The sequence below is a fragment of the Filicampus tigris genome, chromosome 12 (genome assembly GCF_054856515.1).
Source record: "Filicampus tigris isolate MCC_2025a chromosome 12, RoL_Ftig_1.0, whole genome shotgun sequence".
Taxonomy (NCBI): domain Eukaryota; kingdom Metazoa; phylum Chordata; class Actinopteri; order Syngnathiformes; family Syngnathidae; genus Filicampus; species Filicampus tigris.
Genome location: NC_141228.1, coordinates 23,545,049 through 23,562,757, shown reverse-complemented (window position 1 = coordinate 23,562,757; position 17,709 = coordinate 23,545,049). Strand labels below are relative to the sequence as shown.

At 45.8% G+C, this 17,709-nt stretch overlaps 4 protein-coding genes across 6 annotated transcripts; 2 read left to right on the top strand and 2 right to left on the bottom strand.

Annotated features, from left to right (window-relative positions):
• Positions 1–982: 982 nt before the first annotated feature.
• scp2b (sterol carrier protein 2b) lies at positions 983–4,115 on the bottom strand. The gene is made up of 5 exons (XM_086046261.1): positions 3,959–4,115; positions 3,504–3,594; positions 3,307–3,436; positions 3,139–3,218; positions 983–2,417 (listed from the first exon to the last, which is right to left on the bottom strand). Exons 1-5 carry the CDS (start codon positions 3,967–3,969, stop codon positions 2,322–2,324), a joined length of 408 nt encoding a protein of 135 aa, XP_085902387.1. The 5' UTR covers positions 3,970–4,115; the 3' UTR covers positions 983–2,321.
• cpt2 (carnitine palmitoyltransferase 2) lies at positions 3,734–10,516 on the top strand. 2 transcript variants are annotated; one of them, XM_086046253.1, is made up of 9 exons: positions 3,734–3,869; positions 4,940–5,131; positions 5,498–5,578; positions 5,678–5,784; positions 6,318–6,798; positions 7,309–7,539; positions 8,784–9,076; positions 9,409–9,705; positions 9,990–10,516. In XM_086046253.1, the coding sequence occupies exons 2-9, from the start codon at positions 4,944–4,946 to the stop codon at positions 10,316–10,318; spliced, it is 2,007 nt and encodes a 668-aa protein (XP_085902379.1). In that variant the 5' UTR covers positions 3,734–3,869; positions 4,940–4,943; the 3' UTR covers positions 10,319–10,516. The 2 variants fall into 2 exon arrangements, with proteins under 2 accessions (XP_085902379.1, XP_085902378.1); XM_086046252.1 differs by lacking the exon at positions 3,734–3,869 and adding an exon at positions 4,033–4,097.
• A 715-nt stretch (positions 10,517–11,231) lies between these two features.
• On the bottom strand, positions 11,232–13,379 carry magoh (mago homolog, exon junction complex subunit). Its single transcript, XM_086047545.1, has 5 exons — positions 13,032–13,379; positions 12,621–12,679; positions 11,909–12,019; positions 11,510–11,592; positions 11,232–11,415 (listed from the first exon to the last, which is right to left on the bottom strand). Exons 1-5 carry the CDS (start codon positions 13,120–13,122, stop codon positions 11,316–11,318), a joined length of 444 nt encoding a protein of 147 aa, XP_085903671.1. The 5' UTR covers positions 13,123–13,379; the 3' UTR covers positions 11,232–11,315.
• On the top strand, positions 13,206–17,271 carry aatf (apoptosis antagonizing transcription factor). Of its 2 annotated transcripts, none has more exons than XM_086047542.1 (4): positions 13,206–13,839; positions 14,580–15,137; positions 15,833–16,180; positions 16,696–17,271. In XM_086047542.1, exons 1-4 carry the CDS (start codon positions 13,515–13,517, stop codon positions 17,127–17,129), a joined length of 1,665 nt encoding a protein of 554 aa, XP_085903668.1. In that variant the 5' UTR covers positions 13,206–13,514; the 3' UTR covers positions 17,130–17,271. The 2 variants fall into 2 exon arrangements, with proteins under 2 accessions (XP_085903668.1, XP_085903669.1); XM_086047543.1 differs by having other exon boundaries at positions 13,208–13,839; positions 16,753–17,271.
• Positions 17,272–17,709: the final 438 nt, after the last annotated feature.

The window sequence follows — 17,709 nt, the reverse complement described above, 5'->3', positions numbered from 1 at the left end:
TTTGGGCGGGGAGGCCTTAGGGGGCCATGACACAAATCCCGCACATCCCGGTGGGCTCCAACACGAGTAATCCCGGTGTGAGTACCGAGCAGGAAAGTGGGTCACGTCAACAACACGAGTGCAGCGAGCGCGGCAATCTGGAAGCTTCCGTCAAAGCTGACACGCAGAAGCGCAACGCACATGTCTGCATCCAAAGTGGCTCCAAATGCATCAAATTTGTTTTTGTGTAATGTCAGCTAAACCCCCCCCCCCCAAAAAAAAAAACGAAAGGCAAGTAAGCAGAAAAGACTTCCAGATGATCAAAGGTGGAAAGGACGTAAATGAATATGCCGCGCTCAAATGGAAAACACGTGTCGGAGTCCATCTTTGAGGCCCTCCTGCCTGCCAGAGGTGAGAGGAAGCCACAGATGTGCAAGTCTCAAGTCTCAACTGGCGAGTTGCTAAGAAAGCCCAAGTTACTGTGGCAAAAAAAAATGTTTTTTAAATAAGCAAGTCAACTCATCACTTGGCTAAAGATGGTCACAAAATCCAGCTCAGTCACGTTAGCCGCCCTCCAAAAATGATGATATAGATCAGGGATGGGCAACTGGCAGCGCACATTAAGTGGCCCCTTGATTTAAAAAAATAATAAATGAATTTTAAAAAAAAGGGGCACAGGAATGTTTAATTTAAACAAACCCAAAATAATATTTCAAAGAATGCTGCTAAACATTCGATATACTTGTTTCATGACAAACTAGCAGACATTGGAGAAGTAACTCCGTAAAAATTGGGAAAATGTAAAAATATGAAAATATACTTCAAAAGAAACAAAAATCTACAAATATCTAAATCCGCCAGTGCTGAACTATTATTATGGGGTGGACTGTTGGCAGACATGTCTTAGTTGCGCTTAAGCTGGATCTTATACTACAACGTGAGTAGGCCTAATCTTTTTTGTGGCTTTGTAATGACATGCAGGACAAACATAGTACCTCAATAATACAAACATTTTGAGTGAGTTTATTTTTGGGAAAAAAAATGTACAAAATGAGTTCTTGCACTTAATGTTGGTTTCTAGTTCAGCAGTTTTGTGCTGTCCTTGAACGGTGTTTTTTCATGCAAGAGACAAGAGAGGCCTTTGCACTGGACAAAAGGGAAAGTATGTGGTTATTTTATTGTTTGCTCCACACCATTTAGAATAGTGGATCTTTTAAACATGACATATTAAGAGCACATATTTTGGCCATTTTTAAAATAGCATTTTTTTGTCATCCATCTGGTTAGGAAGTGTGCTGTCCTATTTGACCCCCCGCCCCCCATTAACCCTGATGACAAATGGTGGCCCCCTCCAACATGTTTTTTCTAATATGACTGTACAGTATTATCTTGATTATTTTCGTGATAAACAAAAAGCTGCAAAGTAGCGACCATATTAGGGTTGCATTCTGACAATTATTTGAATAATCCATTAATCTGTTGGTTATTTTACAATCTGATTAAAAACTTTTTTTTTTAAATGTCCACTTAATTAAAAAAACAGGACATTATTTCAAATTGACAGTGCATAAAATGCAAAACATGAATTGATTATGATGCTGTTACTGGTTTGGTCCGTAAGAAAATTGGTAAAAATGTTGATCCTTGTTTGGCAAAATTAAAGGAGATGTCTTATTTGGATGAAACACAAAGATAATCAAAGTCTCTGTTCGTGGAGGATGACAGAAATCAGAGAATATTTGCAGTTGAGAGTCTGATTTTGGAGGATTTGGACAATTTTGTAGTTGCGCCTTGTGGGAGGACGTCAATTATGTTATTCTGATTCTGACCTTAAATAAGGTCTCCAAACAATCGATGATCAAAATAGTTGATGATTGTTACACCACTAATAATCACTTAAATCCGTTGTGAAAATAATCATTATTTGCAGCCGTAGTATCATGTGTTATTGACTTTACTATGTGAAATCTTTTTTATTTGATTCTTCTAAAAATATTCCATAGCTGCAGCCAATGTCTTGTCGAATAAAAGCTTGATGTTTGACCAGCTCTCGTGAGCCAAACTGTGAAATGAATGCAGTTGGGCTGTCCTCGTAGTATCTCGTCCAATCTTTGAGCTGCAAACACACAATGTACTCAGTTGCATCTTACCGCTAATTAAAATGATTCCGGGCGTTAGTCTCCCAGACACCTGCGCCTTACAGACAAGTATAGTCTACATGAACATTTTAGTTTCTTCTTCAAATGAAGTGGCTGTGGCTTGTATTCAATAGTTCGTAAATGACGGCAAGTCCGACTGGAGTGGAGTCACATGACTGGCGTCCCTCCCCCGGCTCCGGGCGTCTACAGCTTGGCCTTGGCCGGCTGCAGCTGAAGGTTCTGTAGCTTCATGGCCAGGCCCATGTTGCCGGTGATCTTCAGCTTGCCCTGGAAGAAGGCCTGCGCACAAGTAAGACAAGGTACCCAAGAAATAAAAATCCTTCAGCAGCTCAACGGGGGAAATTTGGCTGTTTTAGCAATAAGGTCAACACCGCTACAATGTGCCTTGTCATGAGAGTACTGCTTGAGGTGTCGTGAGCGGTTGTGGGTCACAAGGCTGTTGTAAAGTCTGACGGAAGCGTGCACAAAGTGAGAGCCAGTATGACGATGAGTAGGAGTGCGAGTGCCAGGCCAGGCCAGGCCAGGCCAGGCCGGAAGCGTTACCGTGACAGATTAAGTCGGAAAAAGTGGGACAAAAGCTCACAGGAAGTGTGCTGGAGATGGTCGGATGTCAATCAAACCACTTCAATGGTTCTTCTTTTGCATCTACGGACTTTTTGTACACAACTTTGTTTCTCTCATCTGCTTTCGTCTCCTTTTTGTTATACTGTGTGACATTTAAATTGCTTGCCCAGTCTTTTGCTGCTGCATCCTGTAAATTTCTCTACTGAGCTATCAATAAAGTCTTATCTTGACTTGTCCTCATTGCTACATGCACAAAATAAGTCACGTCAACAACAGGGGGAGGCAAGACTCATGGAGTGTCAATGATCCTTCAAAGTCAAAGCTCATTTGTTGCGTGTTATTGGTTGGCAGCGTCCATTCATTTGGACACCAGAACTCATTTGCGAGCTGCCACAGATGGAGACCAAAACATTTGTATATATGCATGTATATATACCGTCTGAGGGTTGATCTTTCCGGTCATCAAGGCGAGCAGGTCAGAGTCGGACATGGTGATGGTGCAGTCTGCTTTCTTGGCTAATAAACAAACATTCGTTGCACTTATTTTCACATTTCAAGGCATCTTCACGAGGTCAACAAGGCGGTGGTGGTCCGCCGGCATCACCTGTGTCGTTGTGCACGCATCCGCTGCCGTTCTTGACGTCCACGAACCACGTCGCCTCCTTACCGCCGGGACCGTCCTTCACTTTGAATGCAAACACGCCGCCGATCTTCTTCACAAATGCGTCGCCTTCCTGCTCAAACATCATGCACACGTCACATCCTGGAATGACCTTTGACCTTCACCACCTTCGTTCTCACCTGCTCCAGCTTCTTGTTGATCTCCTGGAACACGGCGTGAGCCTTAAAGCCCTCCAGGCCGCCACTGGCGCTGCTCCACACGGCGACAATCCTTCACACAACCATTATTAACTTTGTACCACGAACAGAAACATATCGACTAGAACAAAAAAACATATCGACTAGAACAAAAACAGCAAGCATCAAGTCTTCTCGTAAGGCGCATGCGCAGGCAGCACAGAGGTCTTGTACATCAGCTCCAACATGTCATGTCATGCAATGACGACCAAGAAACTGTATTTTCAACAACTGATTGCAAACAAGTTGGATCGTGACAACTTTTCCTAAACACCTGAGCTCGATTAAAGCTTCCGCTGTCTGTAACAAGTATGTTCAAACAAATGTGAACTCGCTAAATAATTCATCCGAATAATTTGTAACGTTAATGTTTGTAACTTGGTGGTGGTGGTTCGTACCTTTCTGGCATTTTCTAAAAGAGGAACGACGTAACACAAAAGTCCCTGCAGGTGTCAGCGAACTTTGCTGCTCGAGTGTTTGCTAACTGCACTTCCGGGTTGTCGCCGCTGTCTCCAGACTCGATGAGTCGATGTCGGAGTAAGGTCCCGCTCAGCGCAAAATTTTCAACAATTTCAAACGTTCCGGCCGCACATTGTCCTTTTAAAGTATACAAATAACGATGTAATAACGTCCTGCGATGGATCATGACGTCTTGGATACATTATATTTTGCAATAATCGGACCTCGAGCGACTATAAATGCACGCAATTGATCAACACGTAGTAATCAAACGTATTGCAGCTAAAGTATTATCTTCTGAATATTATCTGTCAACTGTAGAGCCTCGCTTTTAGCTCAGAAACAAGTTATAATCATGCGCATAGTCCTCAACGACACAAGAGAGTGCAACACTGCTACCTGCTGGCCAAAAGGTCGCACTGCGGTGGTGACATGTTGAACTGGTCTTCGTATGTATTTATTGGCCTCATGTGTACTCCATATCGATTGCTAACACGACTTAAGTCTCGCTTTAACTATAATTAAAGTTTACAATGTGAAGATTCCAAGTTGATTTTCGCATGGGCGTGGTCTTCGGAGCATGACGTCATCCACGTGTATACGTCACGTGACATGAACGGACGCTTTAACTTCCTGTAGCTAATTCATAACTCGCCTTTTCAATCCCAATGCGCTGAAACAATAAAACGTCAAATAATAATAAAAAGTCTAGTGTGAAGTTCATGTGCGTGGAAATCTTTCCGAACATTCTTAAAAAGGCAACAAAAAAGTCTTGTATGCTAGCCAGTGCGCTACGGAAGCCGGTTGCTACGCCAGCCAGCCGTGGTTGCTTAGGAGTTAGCTTCAGGTGGTAGCTGTCACGCGTCCTGTGAGCCTCTTCGTCCAATAAAGTCTTTTTGTGTCTGTTTTTTCGTCCCTAGTGTCATGGCCAAAGTGCTTTCAGTGGATACTTTGAGGAAACCCGCCGGTTTGATCCATTCGAGATGGTTATGCTGGGCGTTGAGCAAGCGAAGGTACGGCAGCAAAGACGAGACTTCTTCCTCGTCGTCATTCTCGGAGTATTTGCACAGAAGCCTCGTGCCCACCATGCACTACCAGAAGAGTTTACCAAGGTAAGAGCGTCTCTTTAACTCCCCGCAAGGTGACACGTTAAACGTTCTCGTCGAATGCAGGTGAAAGTGCACACTGGAAATTATTGTGGCCATTAGAGGGCGGTGTTTTGCTTATCCGAGACAGACACCATGTCAGACTTTCAAAAAGAACAAGCAATTTGTAGCTTCTTTGTGACCTGCGACTTGTTGGCGATCAGTCCAGGGTTAGGCCTGATCAGGGGAGCCCAAGTCCGGTCCTGGAGAGCCCCTAATCCTGCCTGTTTTAGATGTTCACGAGGGGCTCTCGAGAACCGGACTTGGGCAGCCCTGGTCTGTTGAGCTGGTCTGTGTGTTGCTTTGACATGGACCTGCCGTTTCCTGGTCCAGGTTGCCAGTCCCAAAGCTGGAGGACACCATCAGGAGGTACTTGGCCGCTCAACAGCCTCTCCTGGACGACCAGCAATTCAGGTGAGATCGAACTCTCCAAAAAACAATAAAGGACATTAAGATCACTTCTACTGATTGGTAAAAGTACATTTTTTAAAAAACGGTTTTGTTTTTCTTTAGAACCACAGAGAAGGTGGCTCAGGACTTCCTGGCTGGTGAGGGAAAAAGACTACACGAGGAGTTGCTGGCTCAGGACAAAAAGAACAAGCACACCAGCTATATCTCAGGTGATGCTCGATTGACACTCGATTGAAAGGAAAGCAATCAACTCCAGTGATTGAAATGTGTTGCATAGTGACCAAGCCGTGCTGCAAAAGTCTGCAGTTAAGTGATTACAGTAATTGATTTAATTGACTATCAAATTATTGGACAACTATTTGGTAATCGATTAATCGTTTAGAGACCTTGTTTAACTGAAAACTGTCCAAATTCTCAAAATGTCAGCCTCTCAATTGTAAATATCCTCTGATTTGTGTAGCCCTCCTTGAAAGCTGACAAACCAACATTGTGTTTTTTCTAAATAATACATTTTCAAACATCTGCTTTTACTTGAGAAAACAAAACACAACATATTGTTCTAGATTTTTGCTCTCTCTTTTTCTAATTGACGGATGTTACGGACCACACCTTTAACTGAATCTTAATTTGTGCATTTTCTGCACAGTCATTTTGAAATAAACGGTTGCTTGAAAATGTTTGTTACCCGATTCACGATTCGATTCTGGCTCCTCCCCTTCGCATGCTCACGTGCGTGTTTCAGGCCCGTGGTTCGACATGTACCTGTCGGCGCGCGATCCGGTGGTGCTGAACTTCAACCCGTTCATGTCGCTGAACGACGACCCCAAGAGCGAGTACAACCAGCAGCTGGTGCGCGCCAGCAACATGGTGTGCTCGGCCGTGCGCTTCATGAAGACGCTGCGCGGCGGGCTGCTGGAGCCCGAGGTGTTCCACCTGGACCCGGCTCGCAGCGACACGGACGCCTTCAAGAAGCTGATCCGCTGGGCGCCCGCCTCGCTGGCCTGGTACGGCGCCTACATGGTCAACGCGTACCCGCTGGACATGTCGCAGTACTTCCGCCTCTTCAACTCCACGCGCCTGCCGCTGCCGGGCCGAGACCGGCTCTTCACCGACCCCACGGGGCGCCACCTGCTGGTCATGAGGAAGGGCAACATGTATGTCTTTGACGTGCTCGACCGCGACGGCAACATGCTGCCGCCGGCCCGGATACGCGACAACTTGGGGTACGTGCACGCTCCAAAGTACTGCAGTCGCATCTGGAGCATCCACAAAGATAAAAATGAGCTGTCAGTGTTTGTGGACGTGTGTGTGAGTATGCACTAGGGATGGGCGGGTGCTACCGGCCTTATTTTAGGGGACACCGGTCACCGATACTTAAGGAGAAAAAAAAAATGTGACCTGGTGACATGGAGTAAGTCCTCCTCACCAATGGTTGGCGCTGTACTGCATCATTTTGACAAAATGGTGAATCATCGTCTGCATCCGAAAGAACGGTCTTTGGTCACAATTGTTTGTCATTGTGTTAAATGACATTTCATATAGCAAAAGTACCAGAAATATCGGGACTCGGTATCGGCGAGTCCTCGAGTGAATACTTGTACCGGTATCAGTCCGACACAAAGTGATATCGAACCTCCCTAGTATGTTCTCGTGGATGTGTGCGCGCGTCGTCATTTTTGCTTGGTAACTAGCGTCCTCAAAGTGTTTTGCTCTTTTGTACGTTTTTCCCTCAGCTGCATCCTGTCCGACGCGACGCCGGCGCCCGACTTCCCGCTGGGGGCGCTGACGGCGGAGAACCGCGACGTGTGGGCGGGGCTGAGGGACAAGCTGGTCGCCGGCGGCAACGGCGAGGCCCTCAAGACGGTGGACAGCGCCCTCTTCTGCCTGTGCCTGGACGACGTGACGCTGAGCGACAGCGTGGAGGCGTCGCACAACATGCTGCACGGCGACGGCGTCAACCGATGGTAACCGCACTAGTGCGCTCTTGCTCCTCACTTGTAAGACCGTCGAGCGCACTAGTAGAACAACTGTCTTACTAGTAACCTTTCTCCTACTGGTGCATCGACCTGCAGCTACATTTGAAGGATATGGAATATATATACAACCAGATTTCAAGTTGTGCTAGTAGTACACGCTTTGTCCTCACTAGTAGGACAATTCAGCACACTAGCAGAACGACTAGGGCTCACTAGTAAAACCGTGTCCTACTAGTATAACATGTTTCTACTATTTTATGACATTTCTGCATACTAGTAACATAAATACATGTTACTAGTGAGGCAAAACTGTGCATGCGTTGACAGCTGCACATTACTACTACTACTAGTGTGCTGAATTGTCTTTCTAGTAGAAGGACTAGGAGCATGACTTAATGGTCTCTTACTAGTAATGTTACTATTTTATGATATTTCTACACACTAGTAAATCAACCACATTAGTTAATACGGCAAAACTGCGCGAATTGTGCTAGTAGCGTGCAGTTGTCAACGAGTGCACATTTCTGACTCACTAGTAACGTGTAGTGGTCCTATAGTGTGAAATGTCATACATTTCTCATCAAACATGAGTAGTAAGACAGTCGTTCTACTAGTGCACTGAATTGTCTTACTAGTCAGGACATTGAGCAAACTAGTACGTGGACCTTAAACTGGATATCAAGCTGTCAAATGATCTCAAGTCCTCGTAACTAGATGGCCAAACACGGCACGAGTATTGGAAAAACGTTACTAGTAAGATCTACTAGTGTGCTGAATTGTCTTAGTAGTGAGAAGAAAGAATGTACTAGTACAACTGTTTTAGCACTGATTCCAAATCTCTGATTTCCATCTTAAGATCCATGCATGAGTGGGGAAAAAGGTTACTAGTAAAACAGTCCTTCTAGCAGTGTACTGAATTGTCCTACGAATATGTGGACCTTAATGTGGATGTCAAGGATATCGAATCCATTTTTTCCTTGGAGCATGAATATGAAATCTTTGATAACGAGTCTACTGGTGTGCGACACGTGCCGACCAGCTGAGTCTAGAAGTGTTACTAGTGCAGCGCAGCAGTTTACTAGTAGGGTTTTATTGTGTACTTGTCAGCCAAAGGTGGCACTCAGAGTGGGGAAAAATGTTAGTCGTAAGACAGTCTTTCTACTAGTGTGTTGTTTTACTCGTGAAGAGAGTGTACTAGTGCATGAGTAACCGCTGAAGTGTTTTTGCCGTAGGTTTGACAAGTCGTTCAGCATCATCGTGGCTGAAGACGGCCACGCCGCCATCAACTTCGAGCACTCGTGGGGCGACGGCGTGGCCGTGCTGCGCTTCCTCAACGAAATCTACAAGGACACCACCCACAAGCCACTAGTGCACCCCGGCTCCGCTACTGCTGACCACTCGACGTCTGACGTGCGCCGGCTGAGCTTCGCGCTGGACGAAGAGCTGCGGGACGGCATCAAGAAGGCCAAAGCTGGATTTGACGCCGCCGTGTCCCAGCTCACCATCGACGCCATGCAGTTTACAGGTGACAGCCATGTTTTACGAGTGACCTTTTTCCGCTGCCAGAGCCACTTTTGACCTACTAGTTCCACCTTAAGCAGGGTGTCAAGCAAATGGATATTTGCGCATTTGTTCCATATCCTTGATACCCCAACCAAGGTCCATGTACTAGTTTGCTTTGTCCTCACTTGTAGTATGACTGTGTCTTACTAGTAACATCTATTCACATTTTTTTTTTTAATACTAAATCCCTCCACTACTGTACGTCATTTCTACTCACTAGTAGCACAACTACGTAGCAGCACAACTACGTAGCACGATAGTGGATGGGCAGCAATGACCCAAGTGTTCCCTCAGGTGGCGGCAAGGAGCGTCTGAAGCAGTCCAAGCTGAGCCCGGACGCGGTGGCGCAGCTGGCCTTCCAGATGGCCTTCCTGCGGCAGTACGGCCAGACGGTGGCCACGTACGAGTCGTGCAGCACGGCCGCCTTCAGGCACGGCCGCACCGAAACCATCCGGCCCGCCAGCGCCTTCACCAAGCGCTGCGCGCGCGCCTTCGTCGGCGAGCCAGCCCGCCACGCCCCCGACCGGCTGCTGGACATGTTGCGCCAGTGCTCCGCCTATCACGGGCAGCTCACCAAGGAGGCCGCCATGGGTGAGGACGCCCCCCCCCGACGGACTTTGCAAATTCACTCGCATGCTCCGAGTTCTCCGCCCGGAGCCGTCACCTTATGCCGGCGGAGGGCCGAGTGTGTCACCAATGATCGGAGGAGCTAAGTTGCTTTATGGCATGGTGAGGGATGGCTCAAAGGACCCCGAGGAGAAGTAAAAATATCGGAAAATGTTTTCCTTCACCCGAACACGGGTGATCGGGCCCCGCCCATTGATTGTCTTTCAGTGGCCCGACCATGACTCCCCGTTTGTTTGTTTTTTTTTCAGGTCAGGGTTTCGACCGGCACCTGTTCGCACTGCGCTACCTGTCGGAGTCGTCCGGGCGCCGGCCACACGACCTTTACGCCGATCCCGCCTACGCCGCCATCAACCACAACATCCTGTCCACCAGCACGCTGTCCAGCTCGGCCGTGCGCTTGGGCGGCTTTGCGCCCGTGGTGGCCGACGGCCTGGGCGTGGGCTACGGCGTCCACGACGACTGGATCGGCTGCAACGTCAGCGGCTACCCGGCTCGCGACGTCTCCAGCTTTCTCCGGTGCGTGCAGCGATCGCTCGAAGACATCTTCGCCGTCCTGGACGGGAAGGCGCTCGCGTGACCACGTCAGCCCGCCGCCCGCCTTGTCGTGCACGCAAACATAATGCAGTAAGTGGAAATCATGTGATTATATGTCAAGCCATGTGACTGTGAGATGGCGGTCACCTGGTTACTGGCAACTAATCATGCCACGGAATGTGTGAACAAAATGTTTTCATTGATTTATTTTAAAAAAATAAAATAAAAAATGAAGTGAAAAGTATGTTCCCTTTATTATTGAGGACTTTAAGGGCCACTGTGAGAAAAGAAAAATGACCCAAAATTAATCAACGATTGAAATAACACAAAAGTCAAGACATTCAAGTCATACATTTACATTAAATGTGTACTTTGAAGTTCAAGAAAACTGCGATTATTCCACCAAAAACAATTGTCTTAAAATTTTGTATTTTCCTGTGGGGGGAATTAATACATTGAGAGAGGCTTGCTCATTTTCAGGGGAAAAGGCCCTTTTATATATATATATATATATATATATATATATATATATACATATTCAAGAAAAAAATTAATTTAGTCTACTTTTTTGAAAGCCATTAAAGTGAAAAAATTAAAGTTGCATAATTTCAAAATAGTTTTATTTTTGTTATATGTAAGTTGTATTTTCCGAGATGAGTCATCTATTTTAGATTAGTCGTATAATAGAGAAATGCTTTATATTTCCGAGATTTGAAAAGTGCTATATAAATAAAATGTGATTGATTGATAAAGTACATTTGGGACAGCCGTAAAAGGACCAAAAAAAGTTGTACGTTTGACAAAATCTAATACTGCATTTTCAACATCTTTCTGTAAGCGGTCATGTCACGGGAGTGAAGGGACTTTTTGATGAAGACAGCGTCCGACCACAACAGTTTGTTGGCTGCGTAAAGTCAAGCAAAGCGGTTTGTCAAAGCACTGCGCCACTCGTCGACTTGTATTCCCAAACTTTATTTAAAACGTAGACAAAAAGAAGCAAATGTACAAATGCGTGGCTACAACCGAACAAACGACGGCGCCTAGATGGGCTTGATCTTGAAGTGAAGTCCGATCAGACTGAACACCAAACACTTGAGGTCCTGCACCAGGTAATAAAACACACGCAGACCTTCGGGATCCCTAAACAAACAAACAAACAAACAAACAAATACATTTACATTCAAAGTCGGTCGTATTTGAAACGACCTTACGGGCGGCGTCTTCCTCTCCTCACTTGGACTGGTTGACATCGATCAAAGAGCCGATTTTTGACGTCGTGAAGGAAATGTGCTCATCGCCGATCACGATTTCCAGCTCCTTCAAAAACCAAACAAAAAAACGTCCAGCATAAAAAAAAACGCCCATTTAGTCAATATATTTGAGATCCAGCGACTAGTATGAACTTTGTAGGTCAAATTTAGCATACTAGTGGGATAATTGATTAGTTGCTGATTAATAGGTGGACCTCTAAGGTAAAATATGAAAAAAAGTTCAACTAAATAATTACGATGAAGGTTGAAATTCACAAGATCACAGTTGTAGTCTAAGTAGTCGTAGTGCTTAAGATAGATAGGAAGGATTTGGACAACCGTATATGCCCCTGCCCCATAAAATAAAATAAAAAGCAGCCCACCTGTCTTCCGACTCTGTCGGGAGGCGGCCACAGCGCGTCATCCTCTTTAGTGATCTCGCTGTCGTCGATGATCCTCTTGAGCTCCTCCATGACGCTCTTGTGGACGTACGCCTGGCAGGCGGGCCCCAAAAAAACAAGAAATGGCAAATCACTCATGCTTGCAAGCACAAACTTGCTTCTGTCTCAAAACTCGAGCACGCCCACTCCAAAAAGTCCTTCCAGTCCTTGGCCGTATGGTTACAGTGGCGCCTTGAGATACGAGTCACCCAATTGACAAGTTTATCCGGACGCAAGCCATCATCAGGACAATTTTGTGCCAGCAAGAATTTGGTGGCGGGCCACTCAATTTTTGGGGGAGGCTGGAATGGATTAATAGCATTTCCATTCATTTACAATGGGGAAAGTTGATTTGAAATGCAAATGTTTAGAGTCATGAGTGTGGTCATGGAACAGATCCCACTTGTAAGTCAAGGCACCAGTGTATTAATTAAGAGGTTTATGATTCATCAAGTCAAACAATATAAGGCGAGAAACATTTGTGACTTGCCAATGTGGGCAAAAATAGTTACAGAGGACATCCATTTTTTTAAACTGTACTTAAAAAATGTGGTACAGTATCTCTTTTGCCAAAGAGATACCATTGTCATTTTTGGATACTGGTACATCTTGAAACACCATCTCCAATTATTAAAGAGTATATACACTTAATTACCTCCTTACGGATCATGACGTCGTTCTTGTAGTTGCTGTTATTGGCATAGCGCAGTTTACCTGAAACAAAGAGAATACATTTTGAGTTCCAACGCAACCATTTCGAAAAAAACACACACAATAAAAAAAATAGCACGCCGAATGAATGAATGGTTACAACTGCACGTCCTCTTCCCTGCTCGCTTCCGCAAGTACAAGGCCACATGGCGATTCCAACATTTGATTTCAAGCTGCCAAATTGGCACACTTTCGCTCGTTTCACTTTCACTAAACGCCAAGCTGGAAAACTACAACCTCAAGATACAAAAAGACACTTTGAAGCGTTTGCCACGTTTCCACCGGCTGAGGCCTAGCCTAGCCTAGCCTATCCTAGCCACAGCCGGCTGGGAGGAAGGCTGGCATATCCACTTACCATCGGGTCTGAATTCAAACTCCAGGAACTCGTGTCCAAATTTGCCTTTGTGGCCAACATAATACCTCAAGTAGAAGTCGCTCGTCGACATAATCACAGAAATGTTCTTTTAATTTTCGGAAAAGTCGCGCCAACAGAAGCTAGCGAGCAGTCGCAGATCGGAATCTCATCTGCGCATGCGTAAACCGTATTGTCCTGACATCGCTGTTTGTCTGGCAGGCAGTGCTGAGCCGCAACGTAACGCGATATATTCGGAATATCAGTTTTACGATGCGTATACAAACTATTCAAATATTAATATGGATGTATCTAATTAAATAAAACATGGACGTCTTGGAATAGAGTCACAAAATATTCTGCCTGAAGACAACAATGACGGTTTAATTTAAGGGAGTGAGTCGCATAGTAGTTGCGTCATCACCAAGCACCTGGAAGCTCCTCACGAACGCGTGTTTTTGTTCTGGCTGGTGTGAAGTTTCCCTCATGGCAAATTCTTTCTCGCAGGAGCTCCAAGACCTCCTTAATCCGCTCCCAAAGTTCGCCGATCCCGAGGACGACCATGACGAGGCCACTAAAGCCCGGGTTAGCGACACCTTCGCCGGGGACGACGACGAGGCTGCGGCGGACGCCGAGATCGGCGTCGTAACCCTGCGGCGGAGAAATGCGATCATGCTGGCCGAGAGCGACGGAAGGTACCTGGGAAAGGCCGTCAGCAGACAACAGCTCTTGCTTATGGACATGGAGCAGGACCAAGATGACGACGATGATGATGATGATGATCATGATGATCATGATGATGATGACCAAGGTAAGGGGTAGCCAACCTTGTTGAAGGTGAGAGCTACATCTTGGCTACTGATTTAATGGAAAGGGTTACCAGTTAAACTGAGTGTGATGCACACTTCTGAAATAACAAATGTGCTCAAATTACTTTGATCAATTCATTATTGATACTTATTTGTGTAAAGACATTGATCGTGTTAATGTTGAACTATTTTTACAATAGGCCTATTAATTGGTCCTTGGGGGCAACCTGGTGCTCACAGGCTCTAAGACTACCATTTTTTGGTTTGGATTTTACTGCATTTTTCCATAGTGGCCATATATAATTCCCTAAAAATCCTTCTCTCCGTACTTATTCATGTGTTTTTTCACCATTTTTGCTTTTTTTTTTTTTTTTTTAACCGGCAGTGAAAGTATTCGTCATATATAGTGGAATACATAGTTACCTGTTTTTACCCTTCATCTACATGTTGTCAAACAGCAAGTTGTGAAGAAAATTTTTTTAAAAATGCAATCAAAGTAATATTGTGCTCAGGATCTTCAGAGGCACCCGCATGATTTAGTAATCCGCCATTGTTGGTGTAAATAGCGGTCATGCAGAACTACATCACAGGAAAGTTGTCGATTGGGTCACATGTAGTCAGAGCTCTATCTGGTGGACAATTGATACAAGGACATCACCCTGCGCCACTCCAACACTTATTGGCTACCGATGAGTCATTCTCTTTTATTTTTTTATAACTCTGAATTTTCACTTTATCCAAGATGAAGAGGATGCGGATAGCAGTGTTGAAGAACTGGAGGAAGATGATGACGAAGAAGAGGGCGATGAGGATGAAGAGGGGGCGGAGGCAGACATCTCACTTCCTGCCGGCGTGGACCTCCACAAGCTGATGGACGGCATGGATGACCCCGGCGCGAGCGAGGACGATGGCGGCCATGAAGGCGAGACGGAGGAGGACGAAGAAGAGGACGAAGACGAAGAGGGCGCCATCTCCACCTTCTCCAAGGCGAAGGTGGACGAGGAGGTGGAGAAGGGCCAGGCGGTTCGGAACCAGCTGGAGGTGTGGGAGCGGCTCCTGGAGGCCCGCATCAAGATGCAGAAAGCGCTGGCCAGCGCCAACCGGCTGCCTCAGCCACACGTCCTCCCGCACTTCCGCAGCAGGGGTGGCGGCCAGCTGGCGGGTGCCGTGAAGAACACGCGCAAGGCCTTGAAGGCTCTTCAGAGGTCCCTGCTGGACCTTCATGATCGGCTCATCCAGCAGAGCTCCGCACGAATCCTAGCGGGCCTTGATGAGGATGAGGATGACGATGACGATGAAGGTAATTCATCCCTTCATATTATACTTTTATGGTTAAGGAATTGTGGCTATATTAAATTGAAATGAAATGAAACGTGAGCAATGCGGTGGCTTGCTAAATGGCCCAACACCACTTTTGTACGCAGGTGGTCAGGTTTGAAATCCCGGTCAGGAACGGTAGGTAACATGCTAGTCGGTCCCTCGTCAGGACCCTTGATGCTAGACCCCAATTTGCGTCTGGAAGGCCAATACTGTAGACTGTGAAAAGCTCACGAGTAGGTTGTAGGGCTGCACAATATTGGAAAAAGATGCGATATGGATGTTGACTATAATAATCAGTTGACAGAAAGTGTCAAAATGGCCGCCCCCTGAGAGTGACAAAAACGGGTTGATTTTACAGTGGAACACATATTCCACAAACGCAGTGTTATTCAGTGTGCTGTGTTGAGAGTAGTTGGGCTTCATAGAACATATTCTTGGGGGAAAAAAATGTTTGGGTAGACTTCCCCTTTCAGAGAATGAGGAAGATGAATAAGACTGTGGGGAGGGTCAGTAAGCTTTACATTGAATATACAGTTGATAAAATAAACATGTTTGATACTTTGCGGAATTTTCTGTGTCACTATCACTGGCGTTTCTGAAACTGAACAGCTCGCAGTAAAACAGGGTCTACTTATGTGTCGGTCGTTATTCATGTTTCTGTGTCTATCTTTGAAGAGGGGAGAGCGTCCAAGCGCAAACTGGACATGTCCGACTACCCTGAGATGGCGTCCAAGCGTTTTGCCGCCTTCCAGCCGTATCGCGACACCACGCTACAGAAGTGGCACGACAAAACGCGTCTGAGCTCGGGCAAGGGCGGCGGCGGCAACTTCGGAGCGTTCGAGCGCAACATCGTGACCCAAGTGGAGCAGATTCTGATGGACAAGGAGCGGCTGGTGCGGCGCACGCAGACGCGGCGCTCCGAGTACCGCGTCCTCGGAACGAGCGAGGAGCAGGATCAGGACCGCGCCAACGCCGACAACCAATCGGAGGAAAAGTGCGATCGGGACCATTTGGACTTAACAAGTAAGTTTTTTTTTTAACCATCCTTTTATTGCTCATAAGCAGGCGACAAAACGTTTGATACAATATGACAATACGATGAATCGAAGACATTCGAGCAACCCTCCCATTTGTTGTTCCGCTTTCCTAGCATGTCACACGAGTAACAATGAGACAAACGGAGCAAGAAAAAGTAAATAAAGAAAATAATGTCACATGAATTGATACAATCAGTAGCTTAGATTGCAAAAGTCAATTGTGTGGCAATAATTAGGACAAATAGGGCTTAAAAATAGAAGCACAAGAATGAATCCATTAACAAACATCTAATTATCGAATGAATCAACAATTTATTGTTTACAGGCATTGTTTAAAGTTGTCCAAATCCTCAGATCTTCAGCCTCTCATCAGTAAATATTCTCTGATTTCTGTCGTCCTCCATGAAAGCAGACAGACTTTCCAAAGAAGACATTTCCAAACATCTGCTCTCAATTTGGAAAGCAATGATGAGCATTTTTGCCCGTTTTCTGACATGTTAGATGCAGAAACTATTGAAGATGAAGTTAACGTTGCGGATTTGGCGCGTCGTTCCACAGCGCCCCCCAGAGGGAAGCCGCCAAACGACGCGGACGAGGACATCTTTGACGACGACGACTTTTACCACCAGCTGCTGCGCGAGCTCATCGAGCGCAAGACGGGCGGCGCCGACGCCAACCAGCAGGTGGCGGCGGGGCGCCAGTGGCTGCAGATCCAGAAGCTGCGCAGCAAGATCAAGAAGAAGGTGGACACCAAGGCCAGTAAAGGTCGCAAGGTCAGGTTCGACGTGCACGCCAAGCTGCTCAACTTCATGGCGCCCATCCTCCACGACCACGACGCCCTGGCGCACGATGCCCGAACCGAACTCTACAGGGGACTCTTTGGACTCTGCCCACCTGTGATGTCATCAGCCACCTGTGATGTCACCGCCCAATGACATTTATGCCAAGCGATGAATCATTTCCATACAACCTCGAGTGCGATTTGTGTGACCGTCAACCTTTTTGACATATTTCTAGTGTACCCTAAACTATACTATGCTCTATGTTCTATACTATTAAATATACTATTATATTGTACTACACTGTTTAGTACTTTATTATATTGTACATATTATTGGTGTCAGGCTGGAATCTCCTGTGTCACAATTTGGTAAGTTTCCTATTTTTCCGCAAATCTATACTATTGGTCAGTCCACATGTGTGGTGGTTAGTTTTACAAATTAATGACCGATCTAATGCGTTGGCAATGGCTTGCACTCTTGGATCAATGTTATTGGTTGAACAAACAATTTGGGAGGCTTCTGAAAAGTGATTTTAAGGATAAACAATCTAAGTACCTTACTATACAAGTCTGTGCTATATTCTGCATTTACTATGGTTTATTGTACTTTGTAGTGCTACTCTACATAGTAGAGTAATGTCCAATAGTGTACAATTTTTGTGCACATCCTATAGTGTACTATACTGTGTAGTGCTATTATGTAGTAATGGCGTACACTGTATACGAAATATACT